At 38.6% G+C, this 26,585-nt stretch overlaps 1 protein-coding gene across 2 annotated transcripts in view; it reads right to left on the bottom strand.

Moving 5' to 3' along the window:
- MYOM1 (myomesin 1) overlaps nucleotides 1-26,585 on the bottom strand; it is a 69,627-nt gene that overhangs the window by 29,326 nt on the left and 13,716 nt on the right. The window contains exons 4-20 of one of the 2 annotated variants that reach the window (XM_057364900.1): nucleotides 25,258-25,415; nucleotides 21,556-21,648; nucleotides 20,624-20,712; nucleotides 20,438-20,497; nucleotides 18,731-18,895; nucleotides 18,000-18,161; nucleotides 14,653-14,794; nucleotides 12,367-12,566; nucleotides 10,677-10,733; nucleotides 10,178-10,302; nucleotides 8,440-8,623; nucleotides 7,260-7,434; nucleotides 4,903-5,024; nucleotides 3,636-3,962; nucleotides 1,908-2,104; nucleotides 1,029-1,155; nucleotides 140-324 (exon numbers count right to left, since the gene is read on the bottom strand). In XM_057364900.1, the coding sequence (XP_057220883.1) occupies nucleotides 140-324; nucleotides 1,029-1,155; nucleotides 1,908-2,104; nucleotides 3,636-3,962; nucleotides 4,903-5,024; nucleotides 7,260-7,434; nucleotides 8,440-8,623; nucleotides 10,178-10,302; nucleotides 10,677-10,733; nucleotides 12,367-12,566; nucleotides 14,653-14,794; nucleotides 18,000-18,161; nucleotides 18,731-18,895; nucleotides 20,438-20,497; nucleotides 20,624-20,712; nucleotides 21,556-21,648; nucleotides 25,258-25,415 (2,568 nt within the window). The remainder of the gene's footprint in view (nucleotides 1-139; nucleotides 325-1,028; nucleotides 1,156-1,907; nucleotides 2,105-3,635; nucleotides 3,963-4,902; nucleotides 5,025-7,259; nucleotides 7,435-8,439; nucleotides 8,624-10,177; nucleotides 10,303-10,676; nucleotides 10,734-12,366; nucleotides 12,567-14,652; nucleotides 14,795-17,999; nucleotides 18,162-18,730; nucleotides 18,896-20,437; nucleotides 20,498-20,623; nucleotides 20,713-21,555; nucleotides 21,649-25,257; nucleotides 25,416-26,585) is intronic. The other variant, XM_057364901.1, reaches the window with a different exon arrangement.

Genomic DNA, 26,585 nt, shown 5'->3' with positions numbered 1-26,585 from the left:
GTTACTCTCTTGTCTGACTATGCAGGTATCCTTGGCCGACTGATAAGTGGGGCCATGATCAGCACAGGATGATGCTATCCATGACTGACTTCCTCGAGGTTGTGCTGCTATCCCCGTATTTGAATCTTCAGCTTTTTACCTTCAAGTATTTCTTTTGAAGCGGCTTCTCATTGACACTTCTCCAGCGTTCCTCCTTTGCTTCAGTTTCCTTCATGTCAACGTAATAACCCACYACGGGACTACGACCAGAGTAAACTGGCTCCTTCCACAGCAAAACCAGAGAGTCCTTCCTRACTTCTGTGCATTTGACATCATGAGGTGGCCCTGAAAGGTGAAAGTTGGAGTTGTGATGTCAAAATAAATACTGAAGGGACCAAAGCATAAGACTCCAGAACCCAAAATCAGACAGAACCTAGAGCTGTACWCAGGACTTGCATAACATTTAGCTCCTCTGTGTCATATCTGGACCTAATGTAAACACAACCCATGCCAATTAAAAAGACTAGCCCAAACCCCAATCAAATTGGTTGAGATTGGTATCTTGGTCAAATATTCATGAGCTTACAAAATCAACAAATAATCTCCAAACTCRGGGAAATAAGTTAATTGTTAAACTAATGTGCTGCTTCAAGGACTGGTCTAAAGTCCACTGAAGTCAGTGGAGGTTGTTTTCATTCATTTTGATGAATATTWAAAGGTCAGGGGTCTGGCCTTGTAGTGATACATTTAGATAAAGGTTACAAGACCTCATTCTTCTCCACCTTGTACCTTAGAGAGTTATTTATGTCTAGAAAGCAAAGTGCCAGACACCGTGGAGGAACTGAGCAGGAAAGATTAAAAAAAAAAAAAAACAAACAAACAAACAAAGAAAATCCAAGCTGCTTGTAAAATGCTACTAATTAAATAGGGTTTATGTAATGCATCATTGTAATGGCACTAAATCAAAGTGCTGGGGCATGAACTTCAGTGCCCCGTTGGCTCCCCTGCAAACTGCCTGCATTAGATAATTGTCCCACTCAGGATCCTACCAGGCACAGCAATGCTCCATTCTTCRCATTTGAAGGGATTGCTGGGTTTGGAGGGTCTCCCAAGCCCYGCCAGGTTAGCAGCAGCCACCTGGAACTGGTACACCATGTTTTCCTTCAGGTCTTGGATCTGCARGATCAATAAGATGGTACTTATTAACTTTGATTCAAGCTTCAGAAGGAAGTCACAATGACARTTATTGAATGTGGGAGCATGCTTTTCAGTGTGCCTGAAGATGGAAAGCATTATTGACAACTTAAGGTGATAACTATCTTGGCTTTTCCTCTGATCAGTGATGGAGCACACATGAGTGATCTTAGCACMCTCAAATTGCAAACCCCTTTTTTCTATTGGCAGGCACTTTGGTAGTCAGGGAGGAAACAGGGTATTGCTCAACAATCATCTTAGTCCCGTGGTACGGAGCAAGTTCACGTAAGGCAAGAGTTGTCCTCACAGTGAGGTGAAACTCAGCCCTGGCATTGCTTTTCATTTCTAAAGCAGCTCAACAAGGTTGTAGTTAGCTCTGTCCCTAAATTGGGTCAAGAACTGATCACAAAAAGCAGCTGGCACAGAGCTGGTTTCAGCACCAGCAAGTACTGGGATATGTCCACCAAAACAGTAGGAATTCCATTTATTGTGAGGACCTGACTYAGAAATATCAGACTACGTCAGTGAATTTACAGTTAGTGCCAGACTAACAAATAAGTGTACAAACAACTTTTCAGAGAAGTTTRATAGAGCTAAATAAATTTACCATCATGTATTTAAACCCTCTGAACAGTTACCCAAACACTGAATTGTAATTCATCCCAACCTCCCTTTGAGATTTGATTTGAAAATACTGTCCACTCCCCCAGCAATAACAGGAATTAACCTCTTACCCTGTATGCCCTCTCAGTAACAGCCTTGATGTTGGCCTCCTTCCAYTTCCCAGGAACTCCATCCACCACTTCCCGGTAGTTCACGTAGTAGCCGGTGATTTCAGTTCCCCCAATGGCTTCAGGCTGTTTCCATCCCAGCACCATCGAGTCACGAACACTCTCGAGTACCACRATGTCATAAGGTGGAGATGGAGGAGCTGTTTCAAGGTGAATAACGTGTGAGTAGGAGGCAATATTTCAGGCTGGCTTTCACTTACCGTGTTCAGGCGGCTCCCATCCTGTGTTTCCTGATTTGGACAATATTTATGTGCTCGAGAGAAGTTTCTGGAGATGGAATAAGAAATGCAGGACAAAACCATCCACAAACCAAATGCAGAAGTCCAAACCGCATAGGAATTAGTTCTCAGGATCCCTTGCTTTCAAAAACCAAGCTGATACATAGTGAAAGAATGTGTGGCAATTGCAGCTCTGATGCAAGTGATCAGGACTCACTTTAATACTGTGAAAAATGAGGAACTAAAAAAATATTAGAGATGCAATGATTTGTTTTCTTTTGCAGAAAGCAAACCCCCCTTTTGACACTTACAATATTCATTGTCATTCCTTTAAAAAAAAAAAAATTAGTCTCACATTCTTTCCTCCCAAAAATTGATTTTATCTGTTTCTTTCTTTTAAATTTACACACTGTGAAAATTTTATCATTGCACCCAGCATATGACCTTACCTTAAAAGAAGGCACAGTGATCATAGGCACTGCAGACTGACCACAAATGGAACATGTCTGTTACTGGAACTTACATTAAAAATATGCGGCATAATCCTCCTTCTTTGATTTTTTTTAACAATGCAGAAATCATTCACTTAATCCCAACCCACTTTCTTATATTTCTTTCGTATCTAGTAGGGAAATGCTTACCCACACCCAATACGTAACATCCCAGCGAAAAGCCCTAGCTGTGACCCTGAAGTAGTACTTTGGATGGAAATCCCACATCATATATGTTTCCTTTAATCTGTAATGTTTTGTATTGGTGTCAAATAGCCCCAGGTGCCTCTACTTTGTTTTCTGTTGAGCATTTTGCACAGCCTTTTGCATCTCACTGCAGAGGCCTGGGGAGGAGTTTAGTTCACTGGCTGGGTACCAGGACTTRATTGAAAYTAAAGTCCCACATATCTTGGGCACAATAAGTGTTCAGGACCTGAAAACCTAAAACATAATTTTGTGTATGTGCCTGTAAYTYGATAGGTTTTCTCATTACTTATCASTATCAGAGAACAAAACATTCATTAGCACAGYGTGTCAGATGTAKCYKAGGCTAAAATCCACAAAGGATCTCCATATATCCTAATGAAACACAGATTTTTATGCTTACCATCATAATCAGATTTTGTTTCCTTCTCAAATATATAAGCAGAGAACTAGGTAACCAGATTCCTAACAAAYTACTGAAGTGATTTGGATACATTAATATATAGTCAAACAAGCCATTAGATTACTAACYATGTTCCTATGTTTCACTTTCAGTAACCACTAATTTTGTAAAGAGATCACCAATACCATTATATGCATAATGATCTTAATGGAGAGTGGAGCACGTAATTAATGGGTTTGATAGAAGATGCATCACTGTAGAGCACATTCACTTGTGGCACAGCTGAAAAGAAGTTACAGCAGTCTGAAGTGGACCTACCAAAGCAGCAAAATCTATTTATTTTWTTCATTCTCACCTGTATCTTTCTTCTTTGTAACTTTTTCCACTGTCAAGAGATCCCTGGGTTGAGACTTACTTGCCTGCTTAGCAGCAGCTTTTTGTGGTGCAGACGTGACAACGTCCTTAACCATTTCTCTGGTGTTACTGTCTCCTGTACTCCCCAGTTTGTCACAGCTACTGGGTAGTGTCTCTCTATTAAATTTAGCGTTGCATTTTAGCAAAGCATCTGTGTCAAAGATAGGCTGGGAGGCCCCATGCATGCCTTCCCAGCTGGTAGTGCGGTCTGTTAGTCCAGCAGCTTTACCACTCAGTTCAGGACACACACCATGAGGCAATCCTTCCCCTACAATTGCCAGAAAACAGCAAAGACATTTGGATTTAGAATACATTTTTTTTCTTCATTTAGGCAACAGAATTAAGAAATGCATGCAGCAAACAATACAGTGAAAGTATGACAAGTCAATACACACAAAAGGTTAAGCTTGAATTCAAGAAAATTTGAAATGCATAGAATACCTCTCAGCCTGCTCACAAATACTGCTTTCTTAAATAAGGTCTAGAGCAGAAAAAAAGATGTAAAGTTAATAATATTCTTACTTTGCTACAAATATTTTAGTATTAGATCTTCCAGGTCACATTTCTGATCCTATCAAGATGATCTCACAAAATTGCCCCAGGCCACGTATCTCTGCTCTGAGGCTGAGAGGTATGCAGCTTCAATACAAATGGGAGTGAGGGTGTTGCAGACATGCAATTTATTCTAGCCCAGTGATCTCATTAATCTTYGTGGATTAGTTCAGGCAGCGGCAAACAGAAGCAATCCATCAGCAAGGGGAGAACACACRGGGTTATAGAAGGTTTGCAAAAGACACATTGCACTGGGTGTTAGGTTGAGGCATGGAAACAAATTTCTTAGGAAATTACTGTACATAAGATGGTGTGCCTTAGAGGTGATATATCAGATTACAGAATCAAAATGACATTCCCATTTTCCAGGATACCTATGAAGTGAACTTGGCAGTGCTCTCGTACAGTGATTCACAACAAACACCTGAAGAAAACTGGATGGTGAAGGTGAGCAGTCTACAAGAGTGCAGTGATTGTGAAACTATGTCTGTGAGATTATAGAATCTATGAATAAATTATTTGTGAACATTGTGAAACAAAGCAATTAATTAGTTACAAATAATTGCTGAGAACGCATTTAATTAAGTAAATACTACTGAAAATACTATTGAAATACTGTTTAATACTATTGAAAAAGGCAATGGAAAATAGCTTACCAATGGCTGCTTTCACCTCTATAGGCTCTGATTCCTGTGAAAATTCACTGAGCCCGGCTGCATTAACAGCTCTGACTCGGAAAATGTACTTCTCACCATTGCTGAGCCCGTGGCAAACGAATCTAAATCAAACCAGTAAATGAATATTTAGAAAATAATATAAATTAAATAAAAATCTTAAGGGGGAAAAGAAAGTATTTCTTCCATAAAATTTATTCTGGTTTCTGAAAAACCAAGGATAAACCACGACCCCAGTTACTTATATGAAGATCAGGGAATGCAGAACATACCACACAACAAAAATAATGTCTAAACTCCTCTCTCTTTAGGTGCACCCTTTCAACACTCTTTTCTTCTTGAGACTACACAAGTTTCTGTGTTACCACAGGGTCTGTCTCACTTCTGCCAGTGTATAAAATCCATCCTTCCAAATAGAAAAATGTAAAAATCTGCACAGCTAAGATCTATATTTCCTTYTTGCAGATATCTTTGTGCACAAATTAAAGACACATGTAACACAGGTTCCCATAAATCCATTCCAATCATAAATGAAAAATTGCAGAATTCAAAAAAAAATACAGGGCATTGTACAGGGGCTAGATTATTTTTGTACTTCACTTTCTTGATTCTATACATGACAATAATCCAAGTCAGGCAAATTCTTTTATTTGAATAAGTTTTCGACTTGACAACCTAATTGTCAYTTAAGAAAAACCCTCCTAAATTTCTCTGGTGTCCATCCTGAAAACACAAAATTTCCAAAGACAGGAATCATTTATTTAGGGACAGAATGGTTTGCAAATACAATTTTTTTCTTTAAAACCTCATTCATTTTTCAATAAGTATTTTAAGTGTATTTTATTTCATGTTACTTTTATTTTGTTCTACTTCATAATGCATTAGCAATTACACTACCAATGCTGACATCATGCAATGGCATATGAAGCAAATAAAATGTGGAAAACAAAACCAAAGTTTTATTTTGGGGGAAAAAAGAAAACCTGAATCAAAATTTTCAAAGCAGAATTTTCCCTACCGATTCTACCAGACTTTTCCAAATAATTTGCTTTCACCAGGATGTGTGCAGAAAAAATCAAAATGCACTGCATAAGGTAAGCTGTGAAATACAGCTAATGCTTTAAGATTGACTCAGGCAGAAAAACCAAGCGTTAACAGATAGCCTGTGCATGACTACATTATATATTATATACAATGGAATTGTATGTTATATACACATTATATCACACTGTGCAGTGAACTTATAACACAATATATAATAACTCAGAACAATATTTTAATTTCTGTGGTGAATAAAGGTCACATTTCATATTTTAAAATAAGCAAAGAGCATGAAACTTCAATATAACTACAACAAAAATCATAGAAATATATATGAAAGGATGTAATACTGGCACACATAAATATAAATGYAATAGAAATGCACTGGAGAATACATTAAAATTGCTGTGCCTGTGTTCAAGCAAGTGAGGTTTTAGGTACTTCTGATATACAAAGCATTACAATGCCCTTCTAAACAACAAAGCTGGTCAGGAGTATTTAGCAGAGTCTTACTTATCTAATAAGGGTTGTCACAAACAGCAAGTACAAATAAGCAGAATCACTCATAACAAGAAGGGACTACTTTTGTCTTGACATCAATCCACTTGAGAAAAAGTTCTGCACTTACTCCTTCAGACTCTGAAGATTACACACTTATTCAAATAAAACCAAATCTGATTTGTCTCTATAAGTTTTAAATCTTAATTATTTTTTCTGACCAGAGACCAAGCTTCATATTGGTAAGAAATGCAAGTTTGTACCTGATATTTTAGAGTGTTCATTGATTTCTTAATGAGTACAAGTGAAAGAGCAGTCAGAAAATAATATTGTAAGTGGGATACAGTCCACATGTCCTCCTGACAGTCTGGATACACAGTCCAGAAATGTTTAGAGCAGTCTTCCAAAACAAAGCACTTTGCTTCCAAACATTATGCAGCTAAGTTTTCCACATTTGTAACTTCAGTCATTCCTCAATGCCCTGTTTTTCATCAAACTGATAGGCTGTACAACAGCTAGAAGCAGCAAGCTGCTTCTCTTTTCTTCACTAGCAATGTCCATGTTTCTTCGCCCTTGACTAATCATTTCTAATATAAGGTTGATTATAATTTCTCTTTGGACAAGACTCACAGTTTGAAATATGTTTTTATAACTTCTTATGAACTTCATCTGCAAGAGGGATTCCAGCCTGCTGGCTGCCATGSAGAGATTAGCTCTACTACTACTAATGGCTGGAAAGCACAAACATCCAGTAAATCAGAATCTGGTGACCACAATTTCCATGCTTTACAATTAATTACCTTGTGCCTTTCACTGGATTGTTGTTGCATGGTTCCCAACGACCAGATCCTTCCACACTTGACTCAATGTAGTACCCAACCAGCTCCTTGGCATCTGGGGGCTCTGTCCAAGTGACAACAACTGAAGTGTCTGTGTTCCTAGTTGGCATAATACGGCCAGGAGCTTTGGGAATATCTGTGCGAGATAAGCAGAAATAAATTGGTGGCCAGCCAGTTAAAACTTACAAATAAAATAAGTATGAAATTCTGATCTTCATTATGTTAGCATGACTGGTACATATTTAATCTACAAAACGCTTCTCTGATTTAAGTAATCTGTCAGGACAAAATAGTAGGTTTAAAACTTTGGTGGTGAGGTTCCTCASTTCTCTACTGCCTAGGATTCAGTGCATTTCCTTWAAACTGYATTTAGTTTATCCCCTTGTGCTGAMTAACTGCACCAGAGATGTGATTTGGATCTTTCTAAAAGGGAAAATGCACTAGGTGCACAATGAAGTCTTGTGCAGCTCCCAGGGCAAGCCAGAAACCATGGCTCCTGTTAAGTGGCAACGTGTGTCAACAGTGTTTTTTGAGAAGAGATGTTTTACTCCTCTAAAAAACTGTAGTTCATGTGCATCCAAGGGCTCCAAGAAGTCAATATGAAGTGAACAGAGACSGTCTGGGAATTGGACTGAAATCCACATTGCTGTTTGGAAACAAATTGGTAATGTAGGTGTAGCTACTGATGATTTACTGTATTGAACATCTTGACTTCTCTTCCAGTGAAAATASTCTCTGCTTTCATGGAAGTATTAAATTCTTCACTCTTGTTTAATTTGGCAAACAAGCAAGGTTAGACTCTGCTGATGTCTGGGCTTATTTTCAATAAAGACTCTAAGTAAAACAAAACATTTTTGTACTTCCTTGAGTTTTCATTTTCTTTTGCTATTTGCAGTCTTTGCCRTTCTTGGCATCATTATTTGCAGCTTAAGTTCCTTGGTTTGCATTTGTTGTTTGACTGTACAATAAAGGCTGAACAACCCAAACAAAAACAAAATTTTAGTGAAAGGGAATAAATCGCTGACTACTTCTCATGCTTGAATTATTTTCTGGGCAGCTACCTGCCTGCAGACAAAACAATTACACCATAAACTGAAAAGTTCCCATGGAGGTAATTTAATCGACACGACCACACACTTACCAAGTTTGTCATCCACTACAGTGGCTTCAGTTGCTTCTGAGGGTTCACCAATTCCAGCTGAATTGCAGCAGCGAACTCGGAAGCAGTAGGATTTGCCTTCAGACAAATCAAAAACTGCAAAGCGAGGGGATTTCACGGGGATCTCGGTGTTCACCCTTTGCCATTCCTCTGTGCCAGCAACGCACTGCAGTCAAACCCAAAAACCACGTTTAGAATAGAAGTGTCTGAAGGCTGAGTGCCTCACACAACAAGGCTGTCTCACTGGACCACCAAATTCATGTGGAGAATAGGGAGATACATCCCCTTTTTTGGCCTTTCTACAGAATGAACACATTTCAAAGCTTATGAATCTGCCAGATGTCCACTTGCTCCAGAAAACATACATAAAAATTTACTGGTTTTAATATACCAAAGCTATATCCTTTCCTCTGCAAGGAAGTGATGTTGTTAACTTCACCCAGTCTGGACCACTTTCAAAATCAGTTCTGCAGATATTCAGCATTATGCAAAGACCAAACCTCTTTTCTTCTAGATGTTCTTGTGGGAGTCTTAATGTTTTTGGGGTGGCTTTCGGAATTAATCAGGATTAGACCCTCATTTTCCAGAAAAAAAGTTAATATATGCAATTAATTTGTGGATTGTTTTTACTTCTGTGACTAGGAATTCTACATACCACAACATTTATAACACTAATACTAGCAATTAATTTTTGCTTTGATTTACATTAAGTATAATTTCAAGTAATGGTTCTGGTTTCTGAGGGATTAAAATTCTCAGGAGAATATTAACTGRCTGTGTGACATTAGTGCTGAGCACTCAGCATGCAATCGGTTATTAAAAAGCTTTCTTATATGGCAACTCAAAATTCATATATTCATCCTCTCTAAGGCTGTTGCTAAGTGAAACTCATCTATTTAGACCAGATTTTGTATGAGAGATGGAAAACACATAATGGGAAGATATTTATGTATCCCTTGATGACACCTCTAGACTGATAGGAAAAAACATTGATAAAAAAGTTCATGAGCCAAGAGATGCAAGTAGAAAGGGTGATGGTGTGAAGAATTTTCTAGGYTAGCAGCCATGCAAAAACACCTCAAAAAGCAGAACATTGAAATGAAAACTGATTCTGTTCTAGGAAATCAGAAAAGAACTTTTGTGATTTTGTCAAGCAGGTGAAGCAAATGGAAAGCTAATGTAGAGGATAAACATGACAAGGCAGCTGGAATAGAAAGTGCTGATGCCAAGAAACTCTTGCAGAATGCTTCCCTACAAAATGTTAATCATCTGTCCTGCCAGACAAGCTTAATTATACAAATTTTATATATATTTATCATATGCATATATGAGATACATGTATATAGAAATAAATATGTGTCACATATATATATACATATATACATATGAGAGACATATATGTATATATAAGCATGTGACTTTGCTCTGTCCTTTCACATTATAGAGGGAATTTTGTTCTGTCTACTCCAGGTAGGTCAATGACAYAATTCAAGAAGATTATTACAGGGTGTGACACGTTCTTCATCTACTGTCCTATTTCCCATCTTTCTTTTATTCCTAGTTTATCTTAATCTACTGTCCGTTGTCTTGATGAACTTCTAATCCTAGTCCTAAYTTGTAAGTCTCAGACAGAAGTGAAAGTTGACCAGAAGTCCAGAAGAGATGACAAAACAAATGTAGAATATTGCCAGAGCATGATCCTGATTTTGTCCAATTTTACCTTTTCCACAAAGTACATGATACCCTCATGGCCCCGCTGTCCGGGAGGTTTCCAGCTAAGCACAACATAGTTCTTGGTGGCCTCAATAACTCGGAGGTCTGTGGGGGGACCAGGAACAACACCCTCTGACAGACAGGGAAGAAGAAAAGGAAAGGGAACTCGAATTTAATTCTCTCATTTTTGTATCAGAATCAGCATCATAATTAAAAAATAGGAGTATTAATATATGTCATCACCTGATATTTTTGTAAAATATAGTTAAAAATCTCCTAAATACTTGGTTTAAATTTCCTTCTTTTAATTCTAAGCATGATTTTGTTAAGTCCTGAATAACGAAACCTCACCCCCACAACCAAGTCGTTGAGTTATTCAAGGTCAAGCAGCTCTCAGAACAACAAATTTTGGGTGTGTGCCAAAGTCCACTGAACTCACTCAGAGTTTTCCTAATTACTCAGCCAGCTTCACATTAGACTTTTGTAGGCAAAAGGGCCRTGTTTACCTGCAGGTTCTTCCTCAGTCACAATAATCTGTCCAGTCCAAGGAGCAGAAGGGTGACCTGAAACAAATGTCAGAGATAACAAGGAAATAGGAGACCAGGAAATTTTCAAACAATGAGAAAACAGACCCTTTCATGGTTCAAAACTAAGAGCTCCATTTTTGGGTAATGCTGTGGCTGTTGCTCATGTAATAAAGCTAGTAACCCAAGCTAGTTGTAGGCTTCCCAGCTTGAATATTGAGAGCAGATCAGCAGTCAACAGAGCTAGAAAGCTTAATCCAMTGAAACATCTATTCCTTCCTGAAATGTCACTGAAGTCTCCTAGGTGACAAGCAGAGGTATTTGGTTCACTCAGCTCATCATTTTCAGAGAATTAGTTTCAGCTTTATTTTCCATCCTGTATTCCTTTGGTTTAACAGCTCACTTACATTATTACAGGCAAATTCCTGCAGGCTGCATCTTGTCTCTTTTTAACCACTTCCCCTCACATCACAAGCTTTTAAATCAAGGGTCACAGTCACAAACAGTAAYGGCTCAGCCTGACTCAACATGTCCACTTGATAAATTTGGGTGGCTGTCTGAGCAACCAAAATGTTATCAAACTATTGCAGTTCTGCATTCAGCTTTCAACCAGCTCAGTGCATTTCCAGAGATAATTTTGGCCAGTGCTGTTCTCTGCCTCCACATTGTTCACCTTGCATTGGCTGATCTGCTTTGGAGATGCAMGAAGAGAGGGAGCAGGTGGGGAGAAAAGATTATGGAGGATGAGAGGGGGAGATATAATAGGAATAGGCCACCAAAGCCAGACTTCATCTCCTGTGCCAGCTTCCATGCTGCCCATTGAGAAGATGAGCCCTCCCMCACCCCAGACTTAGGGTTTCACATGTCTGACTGAGTGCAGTGTTTCTTGGCAGTGCCAAATCTCCTTCCTCTGACCTTTTGTTTTATCTTGAATGGGAACCTCGATCATCTGGCTGCAGCATTATACACACTAACTCATACAAACTGGGACTGTGGGAGCACTGTAGTTTTGTATAAAATAACCCCTCACACTGGACTATATTAAATAGGAAAACTTCAGAAATATGTAGAAATAGGTTTAGAATAAAGTCTAAAATTATTTTAGGCAATGATTATGCCTAAATAGAGGTAGAGAGGTCGATTTGGAAGCAAAATGTCTGAGACATTGTGAGGCCGCAGGAGAAATACCCTTGACTTGTAAAATGCTGTCCTTACAGCAGAGAGCCTGGGATCTGTTGGGCTGTCCTGGTTTTGTTCTGATGTTATTGCAAGTCTTGGATTGTCACATGAGCACAGAATCAGCCACCCTTGTCTGTGGCTCAGAGAGAGACTATTCACAGGATCTGTTCAGCTATTTTGTTGGTGGAACAAAAGCAAGYCTCTCTAGGCAATTAAACTCTCCTGTGCCTTTTCCCCCCCTTCCTGCAAGTTTGGAGCACAGCACTGCAGTCAGCCAAAGCCACTTCAGCAGATAGAACACTCAGTGCAAAGAGCACTGAGATGATTTCTTGGCAAAGCTGTCTCCAGAATATTTTGGTTTGCATTGCTCCCTCTAGTGGGATTTCGAAGGCTTATGAGTTGATAGTCATACTTTGGTGTTTTGTTGTTGGTTTTTTTGGAATGATTTATGACTTCTAAACCTCTCAGKCAACCTGTAAAAAGCACATCTTACTTTTAAGCCTGGCTCTGTCTGCAGGATCCAGAGCAGCCACGGGCTCYGACACCCGGGATGGCAGGCTGACGCCAGCTTTGTTCACAGCTCGGACTCGGAAAATGTAGGAACGGCCTTCAATCAGACCAGTGACAGGAAAGCGAGCAAACTTCACGGGATTCTCATTGCACTGGGTCCAGTGGGAGGTGCCGACCTCACACCTAAAAAATACAAACAGCAAGAGCAGTGCTGGGAAGGGAAAAACACCAGCTCAGGGCACCCGCACACCTTTGCAGCTTCACCATCTGTTCGTGTTCATTGGCTGGTCTGTACCAGTTTCCTCAGCAGAATTTTATCCTGGTGACATCAAAGCAGCTGCACTAAGGCGTCAGGCTGAAGCACCAGCTGGGCATGCACTAAATCCCTCACAGCTGCACCCCTTCTTTCCTGAGCTGAAGAAGGGATAGGAGCAGAAACCCCTCCACTGTTCAAACTCTCCAAAGTATGTGTGGGGAGTGTCAGCTTTAGCATACTTGCAGGGATAGGAATTCTGCATCTCTTGCAGTTGCCTGAAGGACACAAGTTCATCTTTCCTGCACAATGCTGCCCTGTACATCCCACAGGATGCTGGGCTTCATGGGGTGAGGAGACCCCCACTGGGAGTTCTGGTACCAGCCCAGCACAGAAATGGCTGTGAACGATGTTGAAGTCAGGCACTTAATCAGACCCTGCTCCAGATACCAGCCCAGGGGAGCCTGGGGTGCACARTGACAAGTTCCAGTGTGGTGGTGCTGGTCCCACAACTGTGAAGACTCACACKCATCAGGAGGCTGGTTTCTGGCAAAAGGAAGACATGACCAGCAGCCCCTTCAGCTCAGGGAGCAGGGGAAGCCCGTGGTGGTGGCTTTCCAGTACCCAGCAATATGGTCAACAGTAATGGGACCTTGCAGCTTGGGAAATGCTATTTATTGCTAGTGAGATATCTGCCAAAGGGAATGTTACAGTTCCTACCCAGATTTCTTGGTACATGCAAGAATCTCTCATGAGAATTGTTACCCTCCCAGTCAGGGCAGTTTTGTGGTTCTGGTGTCTGCTTGGGGTAAGGGAAGCCCAAGCTTTGCCTCTTGCATTAGCACAGAGCAGTTCTGCTGGCTCAGGCCACCCCCTCATTCCATGAGCTATTTAGGGGCTACCCTGGCTGAATATTTGGGTCCCTAAATTCCTTCAGTGGGATCCAACACTGGAGAGCAGTAACACAGCTTTGAATTTGGGAGCAAACGCAGAATAAAGGAGGTAAACACAAGAGAAAAAGCAAAATGCCAGTTCTCTTGCAATTACTCTCAGTGCTAACATCCCTCAAYAGCCTACTTTTAAATGGGATTATTGTTCAGAATCTATTCCTGTGCTTTGTTTAGGATTTTTCAATGAATGCTAAAGAGCTGTAGCTTACACCTAGAAGAGCTTAGTTACATCAGCGACTGAGACTCAAAAATTATCAAACGTAACGTTATACTTGAATGGCACGTTTATTTCATTTCTTTTTAGAGATATGTAATTATAGATAGGTAATTTATATGTATACAAGGGCATAATATAATGGCACTTTTTATGTATAAAATGTTTGGGGGATTTTTACATGCATTTGAACCCAGAGGAACCTCATATTACTAATGATACACTCTATTACTGAAATTCACACAAATATTACCAGCACTGAAAATCACTGTAAGTCTCAAAATACTGACTCAATTTCTTAAAACACRGRCTKCTAAGTTCCTGCCACTGTATGTAASACAYGGAGGTTTCTTTTTCTTAAAAAATTATTTCCATGAAATTGGTGAATCTAAGAGCTTGAATATCAACAATAAACGGGAAAGACATCCAAGCATCTTAGAGATAACATTTTGCTTTCTGGTACATAGTAACTATTAGGAGAGAGGCAAGAGAATTCTGGTACAGATGGAGCCACAGCTGCCTGATGCAGGAGAAGATMCTGTAAGCTACCAAACCCTACAAAATTCTGAGGCCTCTCAAGCYTCAGAGGAAGCAGCAAGGGCTGAGCTACGCAGATCTCACAAAATCCTTTCCATGCAATTAAATGAAGCAAGATGTGATTACTTCCATGAAAGTTAGATCAGGCCAAGACAACCTAAAAAAAAATAATTTTTTCTGGCTGACAAGAAGAATGAAAATAACAAATGACTATTTGATCTCAATATTTGATCTCAGTTTTTTTCAATGTGCTTTTAATTTTTTGAGTTAGAATGAGCAGTAATGCAAAATCTTGAGTCCAGCATGCTCACTGACCTGTCAATGAAATATCCAAGGATAGGRTTTCCTCCATCGACAGCAGGTTGTTTCCAGGAGACAATGACATAATCTTTGTTGGCATCCAAGCACTGCACATCCAGTGGTGCACCAGGGGCTCCAGGGATTTCAGCATCAGCATCTATGAGGATGGAGAAATATGTTTTCTAATGTGAGCCACTATTCTTTCACAATTATTAGTCTTTAAGGACTGAACTGTGTTCCTACTCAACCAAAAAAGAAGTCCCATTATTGGCTTAAAAAAAAAGTATTCCTTTTATATTGCCAGTGTTTTTCTRGGTTTTGGCTTTTTCTTTGCAACATTTTCAAATGCTTAATATGTTACAGTATACTGCAAGTGTAATTTGCCTAGGCATTATAAATAGAATTAGTACCATGTATTCTGGTTAGGGAGCTGCAAGAGACACTGTTGAACTAAAAAACTTGGCAGGTAGGCAATAGCTGAATCAAAAGTATTCACCCATTGGATATAAAAATACTGAATTAAATATTTGATCTCCACTCATAGTCCTTCATTGTTTGATTTTGATTGGCTATGAACTGCAAAGTATCAAAACCTTTTGAAGTTGAATTATGTTACACATACATTATCTCTGTGGAATGTAACCTTCATAGGGATGAGTGTATTGTTCCTTTCAAGTGTTTATCACAAATCTGGGACTGCTGATGTCAAAGGTCCTTGACTCCAGCATCAGCTTCTGATCATGTCTTATCTAAAGCTTTAAAAAACAGAGCACAGTGCTGGGCACTGGGGAATTTTACTGTTTACACAGTCTGATTTGTGAGGTGGCGTAATTTTCACATAGAGAAAAATAATCTTTACAGGAAGAGTGTGTGAAAGACTTTCAAATAAGAAATATTGTTTCTCCACAGAATAACATCAATTTGTACAATTGTGAGCTACTTCAAAAGAAGACCTGACTAAGGCATATATTCCTGAATAAAAATATTTTGCTGATGAGTGCTATTCATACATTCCATAAACCCCAGAGTTCTTATAAAGGATTAAYATTTGAAAGCATTACAGGATTTTGTTTTACAATAAACAGTAATCCCTATTTTTTGTGATTTGGAGGAAAAAAATGCCTTACAAGAGTATTTAATATGCTTCATTAGGTAAAACAATAGTCTTGCTAAAAACAAAAACAAAAACAAAAACAAAAACCAAAACCAAAACAAAACCAGCCACACTTTACTGTGTCTTCTTTTATAGGCAGAGTAGCATCACACGGAGCTTTTGGAGCTGTGCCAAAGTTGCTAAGTCCAGGTTCTAATTACAGGTAACCAGATGCATTTCTTAAAATGGCAACATACAGAGTAAATAATCCAATTACCATCAGAAAATAATAAGAACATCAACGGTAACAACAACATGTCTTCAGTGATCTCTTTATGAAAGGTTTTAATTGCCCTTATTTACCACTTGACAGAACATGAGACAACACAGTTTTTTTTCCCAGGCAGACTGGGAACCAGCTGGGAGAGCCAGCATTGCTGATCATTGCTCCTTTAGGAGGCTAGGATTTCATCCCTGATGGCTCGCTGACAAATGATGACCTGTAGCCAAGGCAGAGGAGTCACACAGGGCTCTCGAAGCCCATCTGAACACATWACATTATGAGCCTCCCTTCCACTGAGACACAGAAAGATTTCTCTGTGTGACACAGAAAGACAACTTCTCCAGCTAAAATACTGCAGCTGACATTTAAAGCAAATTTGGCCACAGTTTAGGAGGAGCAATGAGGAATACTGTAGCCAACCAAGCCTGTGGGGCTATTTAAATAGGAAGGTAGACTATAATAAATGTAATTAGAATTTGGTAAACACACCCATTGGCCACCCTGCTGAAAGGGGCTGTGGGTTCAGTCAGATCACACTGAAGATGTGTGCTAGAAGATGCAATAGGATTGAGGGTGATCAGAATTTATACGGCAGCACAGTGTGAAACAAATAAAGACAGAGAAGGCCTATTTCTTGTCACAGGTACTAGACTCTTTCTTTAGCTGATGAAAACATCTGCTTCAGCTATATTTTCTGAGCAGGTTGTTATCTCACACAGCTCTGCTGGACTTGACAACAAGGAGCTGTTCTGGACATGGTCTCAGAGCCAAGAATTTCCAGAGCATTTTGAATTAGCATTACACACTTCAGCTGCTTTGAGCAGCTGGGACAGATATAGAATCAGCACACAACCTGATAGCCATGCTCCTTTTAAAGAAATATTTCTCAATGGAAATTCAATAAAGTTTTTGATGATACAAGCAAACAAAATTTACGTTTTAATTCTACTCTTCGCTGCATTATTTCAGAGAATGGTTGAGACTGCAGACAACTCCAGATATTGCTTAGTTTAGCCCCTGGCTCAAAGCAGAGTCAGAGCTGGTTACCCAGGGCCATGTCAAATCAGGCTTTGGGTATATCCAAGGACTGAGACTCCACAGCCTCTCTGGGTAACCTGTTCCAATGTCTACTCCCCTCCATCAGGTGCTTATCCACAGAGATAAACTCYTCCTATGATCTCTCTTCTCCAGGCTGAACAGTCCCAGCTCTCCGAGCCTTCCCTCACATGAAAGATGCTCCAAGCCCTACATCACCTTCCCAGCCCTTCACTCCAGTGAATTCGTGTCTCAATTGTATGGGAGATCCCAGAACTGGATCAAACATTCTAGATGGGCCTCAGCAATGCTGAGCAGATGGGAAGGGTCACCTCTCAGCCTGCTGGCAGTGCTTTTCCTAATGCAGCCCAGGATGCCACTGTCTTTCTTTGTGACAAGGGCCCACATTCACCTTGGTGTCCTCCAGAATCTTTTCTGAAAAGCAGCTCTGCAGACAGACACCAGCCTGCACTGCTGCATTATGGAGATTATGCTTCTCCAGGTGCAGATCTTTGTGTTTCCTTTCCACTGAATTTTTTCTTGCAATGTGCATTAGAGAGAACCCCTCAAATGACAGGCAAAATCTTGATWAAAATAGTGCAGTTTAGCTAGCTTAGCAGTTTACAAAAATACATTTTTAACTTATTATGTRGATTTTTCCTCCTCATGATTTGAGTTCACAGTACTGAACATAATACCCTAAATTTCCTCCTCAGAATGTCAGTGGAGTTTAGAAGCTTTCCAGCACGTGACACCAAAGCCTGACATATGCACTGATTTTTTTTTTCCAGTGATAACAACTGGAATCTACATTGCTAGAATATTTTAATATAAAATTATTATTCCATTTTTATTGGAGGGGCGGGAAACACCTGAGATATCTGAGACTGATTTTGCCAACGTGTTTTGCTCAGCTCTGAAGTGAGTTCTGTGCACAAGACCATATCCCACCTCGAACAAAGACATAACCRCTGTACTCTTCGTAGTACTCTCCCATGGCCACCCGCAGAGTGTAAAGACCTTCATCCTCCTTGTTTGCGTGGGTCAGTGTTAAAGTGGCTCKCTCCCCACTCCACTGCATCAGGACCCATTTGGAGGGTGTAATAGGAACACCTGGGAATCAGAGAATTTCATGATGAGAACCAGCTGGATCTACGGAGGAATAAATTCTCTACACGGAGCTAATACTGGAATAGATTAGAAATACAAAAGAGACTGCTCTTGTTGGACAACACCCTGTCTTTGAAAACAGTCRTAAATAGCATCTAATTCTTATCTTATGTCAACTTTGTCTTTGATTTGAAAGCGTAACTTCAGAAAGCAATAGCTTTTTATCAGCTATTAATGGCACATTTGTGCAACTACTTAAAAATATCTTGGCGTATAAATAAATAAATAGTAAAAGCTATATGAGCTCTATAAATAGATATTGGATCTGATAAAAATGCTTCTAATTTAATTTTTTTTAAATAAAAAATCCCAAAAAGACAGAGTGCTTTGTCAGTTTTCTGTGGTTTYACACCAAAATACTAAATTTTGAAASAATTCTGMTTGAAAAMGAGAAAATATTACCATTGGAAAACMTGAGAAATTGATGACCAAACTGTAACATTCACATAAGTTGAAATAAGTAAAGATTTACATGAAAGAAGTTTATGTTTCTTCTTGACAAACATTCTCACCGTTTCTGTACCACTCAATGTCTGGTTTGAAGCGCTTGATATCAGGATTGATGACAACTGTGCAGCCCAGACTCATTGTCTCACCTTCTCTTCCAAAGGCTACATCAAATTTGTCTACAAAGCTGATTTCAAACCTGGAAGCATAGCCATGAGGGGTAACAGCAACTGTATAAAAGAAAAAAATCTGGTTTTCTTTCCTTCTGTGACAAGAGTAGGAAGAAGAAGTACTCGGTGATTATGAATACAGTCCCAGGTAAAGTTCAAGGTATAAATAGGAACAATATGTATATTAAGTCATCATCTTCAGAGGTAATTGCAGTGTTGGATGATCCAAGCCCTTTCTATTGCAGAGAATTGACTATTTCTTTATTCATACAACTCTAGTTCTTACAGCTAGTTCATTTTACCAGGGAGAGACTCCTGCAGAATTTAATTTTAGAATTTTCAGTATGTCAGATCTGTTGTTTTATCATAAGGTTTGTTTTATAACTYACAAAGACTTCTATTTGTGATTAATTATTTGTTCAGGTCAAGTTGATCTTTAGCTTGTATGATTCCTCCCTTCCCCTGTTTTAACTCCTTGCTCTATTTCAGAGAAGTCATGTGTCCACTCAGCTTTTGTTTTTGTAAGCTAGTAAGCMTTTCTGGGGGCTGCTATTAACATAAAATGAGCTCTCCAGTCCCTCAGGCATCCAGGTAGCCTGTTTCTGTGCGTGTTCCTGAATTTACCTTTTCTGATATTGTGTGTCCCAAGTTGAGCAGTTTTCCAGACAGAATATCCTAAGTGCCTTTCATTTGTACTGCACATACATGGCAGAGGGGCTTCCATGTTTGTTTTGAAAATGGCTCAGCTGATAAAACCTAAGGTCACATTTTCCTTTTACTCAACTAGCCTACATTGATAACTCTCTCTCTGCCTGTGATCAATGAATATATAGCAATTATGATCTTTCTTTCCCATAATGAAGTGATAGATCCCAAATTTTATTGGAAATGTATTGCATTTTGCAATGTTGTACATAATCTTGTTTCTATTATTTCAGAGCATTGGTATGTACATGCCAGCTAGTATTGCCTTTGTAGAATATCTCTGATTCTCTTTGTGCTACTACAACAGAAGAAAAGTCTAGAAGTCTCATCTGTCAGACCTTTYATGGGGTTCCTAGGGCACCTTCACCCACACAGCATACATGGGTGGATTTTCTTATTTTCATGGAAGGATGGATGCAACTCTATAAATCGCGTTAAAATGTGAGGTTCTCAGGTAAAACAAACTACAATTTTTACCTCGATATATACCAGATAGTCGAATTGGGTTCTGGATATTTAATATTTTCTATGCATTTTCTGTGCAYTTTCACCACTTAAAACCACATAAGCAGCAGATGAGAACAATTAAGTCACCTACTCTATACAGGCACATGCATCCCCACGCCATGTTTTACATCTTACAAAAGAGGAAGTGTCTCTCTCTCTCTGACAGATTCTATTTTGTATCGAAGAGCAATATTAACAGGATATTTCTTATATAAGCAAACAGACCTAGAGGCAATGCCATTTCTCCCAGGTAAATCATCTGAAATTGTAGAGCTCCATGCCCTTGTAAATCAGAACTTCTTCTTTTAAAAATAATGTTACTAAATATTCTGCTTCRTCMTGAAGTCACAGCTATAAATGGAAGYGTCAAACAAACATWKAGTAACTTACATGGAGAGAGGGAAAGATTTCTAGCATGCAAAAGACTTGCATCAATTTCTCCTTTGTACCCTACRCAGAAAAAGACAAAACCAGTCACTATCAACAAGAGACAAAGGCTCTGTGAGCCACAAAACCAAAACTGGTAATGGGCATCTTAACAAAAAAATCCTGAAGGAATAATATTTTGCAACATACTCTTTACCACGAGGGAAGCATAAACCGAAACTTCTCCTTTAACATTCATGGCAGAGGCACGATACTGGGCAGTGTCATCAAATTCACATCTGAAATTATAGAAATTATTAGACAGAGCACCCATTTACCCCTTGGCATAGGCTATCTGGTGCTTTAGATTAAGGAAACTTCAGAAATCTGAGTGAAAATCTATTAAGTATAAGCTTGGGAGACAGACATACTGGACACTGGACACTGGACTGATTGTAGCCATTAAGTTTTTCACTTACATATTTGAAATTGAGAGTACAGCACAAGAAGAAAAGCTGTCTGATAATATTCATCTCTAATTTACTGTCTTCTCTGAAGAGATGCCTCATGTAGAAGTTGTAGAAATAGTAGATTTCATAAAATATTTCCAAAGAATACCTGCCGCTATATAAATTGTCAGATCTAGATTGCTGTTGATTAGGTCTCATGTTTGCAATGTTTTTAATGCAAAGTCACTGCAAAAATTTCCCACTTGAAAGATGAGTACTGTTAAAGATCTTTCTTGTGTCTAAGTGAGGAAATCCCAGTTCTATTCCTCATTTCAGTAAGAATCCTGAACTTTACTATATTTGAAAAACAGTTAACTCATATATTTTTACATGTTTAACTGTATTCATCATGCAGGCAGATGGAAAAAGTAATCATTAATGTCCCACATTTCTGACTCAGCCACAAACAGAATATCCAGATAAATAATCCAGATAAATAACTGCATGTCCTCAACTGTGATAAACCAGAGCTGCTCCAACATGTAGTAGACAGAATTCATGAAGCTGATGTCTCTGATATCACCTGATGTGATATCTCTTATATCCCCAAAGGTATGTTCACCTTTTGYAGGTCTCAATCTATAGCAAAATTTCAGCACAAGCTGTTTGTTAAAWTATTTAATATTTCCTTACTCGCTAATCTCCAGGGAGTGCAGCCCRTATCGACTTTGAATGATATACTTGCCAGGGTGAGTCTGTACATCAATGGGCACGTTATTTTTGTACCTATGGAAAAGCAAAGAAATAGTGTGTCACAAAAAGAAGAAATTCTGTGCTTTAAAAGGTCAAGTACTTAATATTTGAAGTAGAACATCAGCTTCTGCATATTTCTCCWGGATCAACTGAAGTCTAACTCTCTGGGAAGACATTATGTATCTTTGGAAGTATAACCTTTCTCTCTTTCTCTTTCACCTGCTCCATCCAGAGATTTTATCCTCAAAAGAAGAAAATAGTCTTGAGTGGGATGAAAATCAGTTCGTATTAGCGTGAACTTCAAGTTGTAAAGGAAAGGAGGAGTCACATGAGAAACATATCAAAGTTTTGTAAATTGCAAATAAAAATTTTGTAGGCCACTTACTAGCTATCATAAACATTTTGTTTGGTTTGCATATTTGACCTACATTTAAAACTTTCATATACGCAAAAATGTCAGGTAGAAAGTTAAGTTTTTGGTTTACTTGCAACTTAACAGGGTTAGACTGGCCTACACTATGAGTACTTTCTGGCACAGATGTATCTTCAGGTAGGAAAGGTTTACTGTCCAAAATTTTCAGTACATAATTTGAAGGAATGAACCAGTACTGATCAGTGGTGAACTGGTACTGCTAACTTCAGAATTTATATGAACAGCTTGAGACTCATATGCTGGAAGAAYAGTGGTGCATGATAAATTATTCTTCTTCAATTGCTGCATAAAGTGTCACTCATTCTGGGCCCTACATAGTATAATCAAGTAAATGAATGAATCCTGTCTTAAGCAGGCATTGGTAACATGGAATAAACTAGCTAGAAGAAGTCTAATAAATAAATTGCATCCTGAATTGTGTTCAGTACATTTYGCATTGATTTGAGGTCCATGAAGAAAAAATGTTTCCTAAGGGAGTGTCCTACTTTAGCATAGCTTTCCCTGTTCTCCATAAGGTACATACATAAAGAAAGTGGAATGATAAAGGATGATAGATAAAAGTATCTTCATCTCTTACTCTGATGGASCTTAAATAAATCTTTCYCCTCASAACAGATRACCGGACAAAGAGKTTTGATTCTCATTTCAGATTTTAAATCTTTCACGATTTTGAGTCAGGAAAGAGAACCAATCTGGTGTCAGTGACCAGCCCCATTTCACCAAACAAACCAGTAATTAACATTTTAATTTTTACCAAGAAAATTATGAGTTGAGTATACCTCAACATGAGGCTATATCAGCAACACATCTGAAAATTATCTTTCAGTACCATCAGTGTTGTACATTAAAGAATATTTCCCTCACTACAAATATTTGGGCATAGTAATACCCTAGGAGTTGTCAAAGTGCTTCAGTGAGTAAGGAGTGTAAATCCTAATGCATTTTATCCTGATCTTCCTCTCAACAAAAGTCTATGAAAAGGGACCCAGTGCAGGGCAGTGCTCTCAATTCTGCACATCAGTCATTAGAAGAGAGCCTGAGCTTGTTAGTCCATTATCCTGGCCTGGGCAATGAATAATACATGAATGAAGCAAGAGTAGTACATTCACTGCCACTCTTCACCTCGTCTGTGAGCTGGTGCCCTCCAAACTGGTCTGCCTGGGAACATCAGGGCATCTTTATATTACATCTAGTGTGTCAAATATTTTAGAAAATAGAGCAATGCCCTCCTTTCCTGGTATTTTCCAGGGAATACAAAATACTGTAAACAGGACTTAACTCCATAATATCTTTAATTTTTTTCCAAAGTGCTGGGCAACCCTTGGATCCTATGGCAGCAGAGTTGTTTGGTAGCACGGGTTGCTGTGCAGAAACAAGCTTTAACTGAGTCATGCCAGCAGCAAGAAGACTTTCACTTCTTTTGTCTTCATTATCAGGTTAGTAAAAAATAACTGATTCCATTTTTGCTTATTTATATTCATCTATAGAAAGAATAGAGCTGGTGTTAGAAGGACYACACGTTATTTCTGGAAATGCAGATTCCAGAGCAGCCAGGTCATTAGCTAATGTGGGACTGCAACCTCCCACTGTCATTAGGCACCGATAGTTTATGCTTTCTGCTACTGGTTTCAAATGTCCTTGGTTTTCCATATGCTTTTTTTTTTTTTTTTGGTCCAAGGGAGTCAAACAGCTGCAGTCAAAGCAGGCAGTAAGATTTTCTTTAGAGAAAGTTCATAAAGCTTTATAGCTTTTCAGGCACAGCATGAAAAGGTCTTCATTTCTTACACAAAGAATGACTGTTTGCAATATTCTACTGACATTTTGTTAGAAAGGCTGAACGAAAGCTGACAGATCCAGGTCAGCACTGTTCTATATCTTAGAGCAAAGACACCTGCTGAAATGGATGTGAACTCTTTTTTTTTTTTCCATCAGTAGCCTGTGGCAAAACTGAAATCCCTTTGGAACTCAGAAGTACAGTAAAATGCTGTATTAATTTCCACCATCCACATTTAGCACTTAGATGAAAGGCTGATTCACAGTGAGAGCAAAGGCAGACAGCTGAAGGCTCGGTTTAACCATGTCAGGTTTTGGGGATAAGGCGAATCTCAACCAATGTGAAAATGACCCAGGTCTTGAATTCTTGGGTAGGATTCAGGTTACARAGCTGGATTACAGCCATGAGTGTAGCTGACCATTGCTTATATCCAGCTGAGACCAGATCTGAAGGGTTTGTCTGGAATTCTCTCCAGAAGGAATGTCAACACGTGCCACTCACAGTCCTTACAGGACCGGAAAACTGAGTTCAGGCAGAGCCTGGCTATAACTTGTCAGAATTCAGGGAGAGAGATCAGTGACTTTATGGACTCCGCTCTGGCCTATTAACATAGCTCTTAACAGCAATTTTTGACAAGCCCTGAGATTAAGATTTTTAAAACCTAAATAAATTCAGAGCACTTTAAAGCAATTCAAGTAACAAACTGCAATATATGATTATTACATAGCATCATTATGTAGCAGATGTTTCSTTTCCAACTCAGCATATTCAGTGAMTCTGTAAAACATTYCAATAGACTCCAAAGCTTTCAGTTTATTTGGATGGTTCCGGATTTACGTGAAATCATTGACTTTAGACACTGATGATGTGTCTGCTATGAACATATCATTGTTACTGAGATTTCCCATCATCAGCAGGGCATTTCAGTTTCATGGAGATTCGGTACTGTAACTGCTCAGCTGCTGAGAACTTTGCTCTTGAACAAAGCCTGCTTTAATGCATCAGGGACATCAGTGTCATTTGTYGACTAAACACAAGTATTTGGGAAACGTTATGAAAGACAGTATATAAATTAAACTGCTATTTTCCCTTCATCTTTGACAGAAGGAATATATTTGATGTCTCTACCAAATTTTTAAAAATCTATGTATTCCTAGTGCTGTTACACAACTATTTTAAATATTATTATATTAATTTACAATACTACTACTACCAGAATATTATTAATGTTWTCATTATTACTACTACTACTACAATTGTTATTTCATTTTAATATTTTGCTCTTTTTCTGTACAATGTGACTTGTAAGGTGTTGACAGTTCTGTCATCAGTACCTGATTTTTTAATTTAACTTATATCTTTCCATAAAAATGACCACATGCATTGAGATGACTTCAGATTATGGTTATTTTCAGTGCCAGGGATACAAACTTACCATGTAACACGGGGTGCTGGCCAGCCAGCCACGGAACAATTAAATTTAACATTTTCTTTTTCCCAGATAGTGTGGGAACGAGGCTCGATGATAAACTCAGGAGCATGTAAGAGGCCATCTTGATTCAACTTTTTATGGAATGCCTGAGTCTCTTCTAGCTGGAACAGAAACACTGTATTATAAACTTGATTATAGCAGCAGTTGGAACAGCAAATTATTAATATAGACACACAACCCTCCTAAAACTACACAATTTAAAAACCCAGATAGACATACTTAATGTATTTTTCTAACCTGGATACAGGAAACAAWGTTTTCATTTTCCAGAAGTTCTTCTTTCAAAATAACTAAAACTATTGTGTTATTAAAACTATTCTAAGTAAAGTAATTTTCCACGTTTACTTACTCATTAATCATTTTAAATACAGAGTGAAAGGTGAAAATAGGCCTGAAACTCAGATGTCTTACATACTTTGCATATATAATRCAAGGCTGTGTATGCCTGGGTCATCTCTGACAGAGCTGCTCTCCAACTTTTCCTCCTGCTGGGATCTTTCATCCTCCCAARGTAACTGGTTCAACTGCTTGACTATCCACAGAGCTGGAAAAACTCCTACTGTGGTATAAATATTGCTTTCTGCAAACAAAACTATTTATTTTCTGCCCTAACTTTCACATATATGGAGAATTACAGGTCCCTGTATTCAGATTATTAAAATAAGACTTTTATAAACTGGGCAATAGCAGTTTTCCTTGAGATGGTTTCTCAATTCTAGTTGAGAAACCTCTTGTTGAGGTTCTATTTGCCCTCAACATTCATCAGTGACTGCTCATTATCATAAGTCCTACAGACTCCAACACCATTTAAAAACTGCTCCTTATGTGTTACTGATAATACACTAGATTGGCATTTGTTTTTATACAACTGACATTAAATTGGGTGGCATCAAATTTGTGACCTTTCATAACTCTCTCATCCTGAGGTATCCTTCTACCTAGCCAGGTATTCCTCATTTACTCAATCTTTTCCTTCTGTGTGTAGTGATTTCCATCACTTGTTATCAAATTTCACCCTCACCGTTCCTCAGTTTTTGAGATGAATTTGAATTTTTTACCTTGTCCTTCAAAGTTTTTATACCCTTTCCAACCTTATGTCATAAGGTTATTTTATAAGCATATTGCCAATTCTTTTGCTCAAAACAATATATATTACAATTATTATATTGCTCAAAACAATTTATATTACTATGCTATTCAATAGCATARTAAYATAAATTAAGTAATATATTTGCTARATGAAACGTATTTGCACTTRCATGTCTTACCAG

Source organism: Malurus melanocephalus, unplaced genomic scaffold (assembly GCF_030028575.1).
Source record: "Malurus melanocephalus ecotype Western Australia unplaced genomic scaffold, MMel_1.1 scaffold_44, whole genome shotgun sequence".
NCBI lineage: Eukaryota > Metazoa > Chordata > Aves > Passeriformes > Maluridae > Malurus > Malurus melanocephalus.
Note: the sequence above shows the minus strand (reverse complement) of the source record. Positions and strands in the feature narration are given on the sequence as shown.